The 5,212-nt window shown below is 40.8% G+C and overlaps 1 protein-coding gene across 1 annotated transcript; it reads left to right on the top strand.

The window, feature by feature from the left end:
* Positions 1–1,737: 1,737 nt before the first annotated feature.
* LOC107636846 (uncharacterized) lies at positions 1,738–2,895 on the top strand. Its single transcript, XM_016340321.3, has one exon. The coding sequence runs from the start codon at positions 1,738–1,740 to the stop codon at positions 2,893–2,895; it is 1,158 nt and encodes a 385-aa protein (XP_016195807.1).
* The last annotated feature ends 2,317 nt before the right edge of the window (positions 2,896–5,212 follow it).

Here is a 5,212-nt window from a genome sequence, read left to right as displayed (position 1 = left end):
TTCATTGAATGACGCATTCTTTACCGGATCCGAGCTTAGCTACATTTGAACCTGACATTGAAAGAACTTTGCTTCATATTAGGCAAGCTTGGAGACGGTTGGCCTTTGGAGGTGGTGAAAGGGTTTTTACCAATTCACCAACCATATCCGAAGGTTGATTCCGAATCGTCATTTGAAGAAGGCACTGTTTACTCTTCCATCGATACTACAAATAGCTCTTCCATTGATCTAGGTACAGACACTATGACCGCTCCAAGGCGAATTACTCTTAAGGAAGCGGGTGCTCCAGATTTTGTTCTTCAACCAGCTCAAGTGCGTCATCCAGAATTGAATGCTAATTTTGAGCTCAAAACCGCTTTGATTAATCTTCTTCCCAAGTACCAAGGACTTCCCGCTCAAGATCCTATTAGACACCTTAGGGACTTCCAAAGTGTGTGCTCTACTACTAGGTGGGAAAGCTCCAATGAGGTCACGGTTTGGTTGTACACTTTTCCTTTCTCTCTTTAAGGAAGAGCCAAGGAGTAGTTCTATACTTTGACCAATGAGGTTGCTTGTGATTGGGATTTGCTTAGAAGGGAGTTCTTAGACAAATTCTTTCCTGTGGAAAGGATAGATAGATTACGGAAAGAAATCTAATGCATTGTCCAAGGTGAATTGGAAACTCTATACGAGTATTGAGAACAGTTCCGAAAGCTTCTTGACTCATGCCCCAACCACATGATTGACACTCTAGTGTTGAATAGCTATTTTTGCCAAGGAATGAAGCCTCAAGACAAGATCATCTTGGATGCTTCAAGCAATGGTTCCTTGACAAAATATAGAACGGCGGAAGAAGCATGGCAATTGATCACCGATTTGGCTGAGTCCACCCTACATGCTAGACAAAGGAACAATCATCCTAGAGCCATAAATGAAGTTTCCTCTAGTGGTGAGACCGCCACCCTTACCAATACCTTGGGCGAGATGACAAGTATTCTAAAGCAACTCCAACTTAATCAACCACAACCCCAACCTCCTCAACAACAACAAAGTCAACAATTGGTCTCCCAAAGAGTGTGAGGAAATTGATCTTGTTACTCCTATTACAGGGATGAATGTCCAAGACTCCAAGTCTCCAAGAAGATAACACCCTAGCGGCTACTAATGCCTATTATAACGGTCCCAACCAAGGGTATCATCAACAAGGAGGCAACTATAATCAAGGGGGCAACTATAATCATGGTTGGCAAGACAATTCCAACTAAGGATGGCGGGACAATTACAACCAAGGAGGTCGGGACAATGGAGGAAATCAAAGGTGGAATAACAACCACCAACAAAACCGGTACCCATAAAACCCCCCTTACTAACAACCAAACCAAGGAAGAAACTACCAAACTTACTAACCGCCTCACCAAAGGCAACCACCTCAACTCACCCAACCATAAACCCATCAAATCACCTATCCTTCCTCTTCCTCCAACCAAGATGAGATACTCTGTTCTATTCTTCAAGGACAAAAAGAGTTTAAAGCTTCACTCAACTCTAGCATCAATGGTCTTACCTCTACCATCCAAGCTCTTCAAGCCCGAATGGATCTACCCTCTACCTCTACCACTCAAGATCCAAGTTCTAGTGCACTACCCTCTCAATCTTTACCCAACCCTAAGGGTGGCATCAATGCCATTACCTTGAGGTCCGAAACTAAATTGCAAGAGAGGAATTCCGAAGCACCTAGCCCAAGGAAAGTCACTCAAGATGGGGATGGGGATTGAGGTAGAAGAAATTGAAGAAGAGGGTAAGGTACATGAGGTAGTTGAAGAAGAAGTCAACCAACAAAGAGATGGAGTTTCTAAGGACGGAGATGTCTTGGAAGAAGTTACTCCTATTCCATTTCCTACATTGACAAGGAAGACCAAGAAGCGTGTAGAGCTTGACCCTAAAATGGTGGAGATGTTCAAAAAGGTTGAGGTAACTATCCCTCTTTTTGATGCTATCCACCAAGTCCTTAAATATGCAAAGTTTCTAAAGAATTTGTGTATGAACAAGGAAAGAATTCATGAGTTAGAAACTATTCCATTGGGGAGCTCTATTTCGGCTTTGATGGGAGTAATACCGGAAAAATGTGGTGATCTGGGCCCTTGCTTAGTCACTTGCACCATAGATGGAGTCCAATTCGTAGATTGCATGTGTGACCTTAGTGCCTGTGTTAGTATTATGCTACTATCTGTGTATCATTTGTTGAAGCTACCACCGTTGAAATGGTCGGCAGCTCGATTTGTATTGGCAGACAAGAGCATAATATCTGTAGTTGGTATTGCGGAGGACGTGCTAGTGAGTATAAAGGGATTGGTTTTTCCCATTGATTTCCACATTCTTGAGATGCCGCCTAGTAAATCCGAAAGAACATCGTCTATCCTGCTTGGGAGGCCATTCTTGAGGACCTCTCGGTTCAAATTAGATGCTTTTTCGGGTATTTATTCTTTTGAGATTGACGAAAGAGTTGTGAGCTTTAGTCTTGATGAAGCCATGAGACACCTTCCGGAGGATCATTCAATTTTCTACTGTGATTTGATTGACAATGTGGTGGCCGAAGTACATAATGCTAGTCTTGATGTGAAGTGTATGATTCAAAGTCCAAGTGTGGGGAGCCCCTATGAATGTGAAGAGAACACCTTACCCACTCCGGTCTTACCCGATGAGCAAATGCTGAGTCATGAACAAAGTGTAGAGTTGAAACCACTTCCTCCCCACCTAAAATATGCCTATCTTATTGAAGATCACAAGCTCCGTAATTGTTGCAAGAGAGCTCACTTTCCAACAAGAGGAGAAGTTGCTTCATATCTTGAGGAGAAACAAAAAGGCTATATGGTGGAGTTTGGCGGACTTAGTGGGCATAAGCCCTCAAGTGTGTGAACACCGAATCTTTCTAGAAGAAGGAGCTAAACCCATTCGACAACCTCAAAGGCATTTGAATCCTACCATTCTAGAGGTTGTAAAGAAGGAGGTGACCCGATTATTGGAGGCAGACATTATCTATCCCATTTCGAATAGTGAGTGGATAAGCCCCGTACAAGTTGTCCCAAAGAAGTCCGGTATTACTACAATCAAGAATGAGAATGGGGAGCTCGTAGCTACAAGAGTACAAAACTCATGGAGGGTGTGTATTGACTACCGGCGTTTGAACATGGCCACTAGGAAGGATCACTTTCCATTGTCGTTCATCGATCAAATGCTTGATCGATTGTCTGGTAAGTCTCATTACTATTTCTTAGATGGCTATTCTGGGTATTTTCAAATCCACATTGCTCCGGAAGATGATGCGTGAGCATCTTTCCTATCTTTTCCTAGTGAATTTGCATCTAATTTGTTGAGTTTAATAAAGAATTAATTATCTTTTAGCCAATATGGATGCTACTTTGAGTCTTTTGCCATTTTGTTTATTTTAGGTAGCATTCGGCTGGATTTGATAGAGTTTCCGCAGCACAAGAATCAAAGGAGATGGCAGCTTGGAGCGACGCGTACGCATGACTGATGCGTACGCGTGATTTAGAGCTTTTCATGGCGACGCGTGCGCGTGACTGACGCGTACGCGTGATTTGAAGATTTGCACAGCCACGCGTACGCGTGACACACGAAAAAGACCATCGACGCGTACGCGTGACTGACGCATACGCGTGACGTGCGCCACGTGCAAAAAACACAGAAAAACGCTGGGGGCGATTTCTGGGCTGTTATGACCCAGTTTCCAGCCCAGAAAACACAGATTAGAAGCTTCAGAATGGACAAAACAAGTGGTCCCCACCCATCAACTAAAGACTTGCTTATTATTTGGATTTAAATTCAAATATTATTTGTAGGAAAAGATATTATTTTAAGTTTTAGATAATAGATTTTAAATTAATTAGGATTTGATATAAAAGGAAAAAGAAACTTCTCTTTTATGGATGAATCCAATTCTATACCAATTTACATTCTGTAATCCTAGTTTCTACTCTGAACCATGAGCAACTAAACCTCCACTATTAAGGTTAGGAGCTCTGTCTATTTGTATGGATTGATTTTATTGCTTTTTCTATTTTAATTCATGTATGGATTTATAATTTAAGAATTGTTTTCACTCTTTATCTTATGAATTTGGGTGGAACGGAAGTATGACCCTCTTTCTATTTGAGTTCTTGTATAACTTGGAAAACCTCTTTACTTGAACAACAGCTTGAAAACATATTCTCCTAAATTTTAATTATCTGGATTTAACGGGATACGTGACATATAATCCTTTTTTTGGGTAATCAGAGTTTTTGTGGCATATAAACTGGAATTTGATCATCACCCTCTAATTGGAATTAATTGACCAAGGAATTGGCTGTTAATAAATTTTAGAGGAGACTAGAAAGGTCTAAGGAATTAGGGTCTAGTCACATATAGTTTGCCATGAATTAAATCCTACATGATTAAAATAGTTAGTAAGAAAAGTTAATCCGAAAAAATAGATAACTCTGAAACCTTAACTATCTTCTCCATATTTTAGTCCCAACTTATTTACTTGCCTTTCTTCAATATTCTTTATATTGTTTAATGTCTTTTGAACTCCCAAACATTACTTTCTGTTTTCCTGACTAAGCCTATCACTCAATTATTGTTGCTTGATCCATCAATCCTCGTGGGATCGACCCTTACTCACCTGAGGTATTACTTGGTACGACCCAGTGCACTTGCCGGTTAGTTTGTGGTTAGAAATTTTGCACTAGAAGATCAGGAGAAAACTACCTTTACATGCCCCTTTGGAACTTATGCCTACAAGAGAATGTCATTTGGCTTATGTAACGCACCGGCTACTTTCTAAAGGTGTATGATGAGTCTATTTGCTTATCTTCTTGAGCATTGTATGAAGGTGTTCATGGACGATTTTAGTGTCTATGGGGACTCCTTTGACTTTTGCTTAGACAACCTTGCAAAAGTGTTAGAGAGGTGTACTAAATCAAACCTTGTTCTTAATTTTGAGAAATGTCATTTTATGGTTAGACAAGGTATTGTTTTAGGACACATTGTCTCTAATAATGATATTTCGGTGGATCCGGCAAAGGTCAATGTTATTTCTAGCTTGCCTTACCCCTCTTTTGTGAAGGAAGTCCGTGCTTTCCTTGGCCATGCAGGTTTTTACCGGCGATGTATTAAGGACTTTAGTAAGATGGCACTACCTCTCTCTCGGTTGTTGCAAAAGGATGTTGAA

This window comes from Arachis ipaensis, chromosome B4, assembly GCF_059453495.1.
Source record: "Arachis ipaensis isolate K30076 ecotype BB chromosome B4, ASM5945349v1, whole genome shotgun sequence".
In the NCBI taxonomy this organism is placed as follows: domain Eukaryota; kingdom Viridiplantae; phylum Streptophyta; class Magnoliopsida; order Fabales; family Fabaceae; genus Arachis; species Arachis ipaensis.
Note: the sequence above shows the minus strand (reverse complement) of the source record. Positions and strands in the feature narration are given on the sequence as shown.

What these genes read in the sequence shown, in the direction of transcription:
- LOC107636846 (XM_016340321.3), top strand. Translation starts at nt 1,738, where the DNA reads ATGGGGATGGGGATTGAGGTAGAAGAAATTGAAGAAGAGGGTAAGGTA.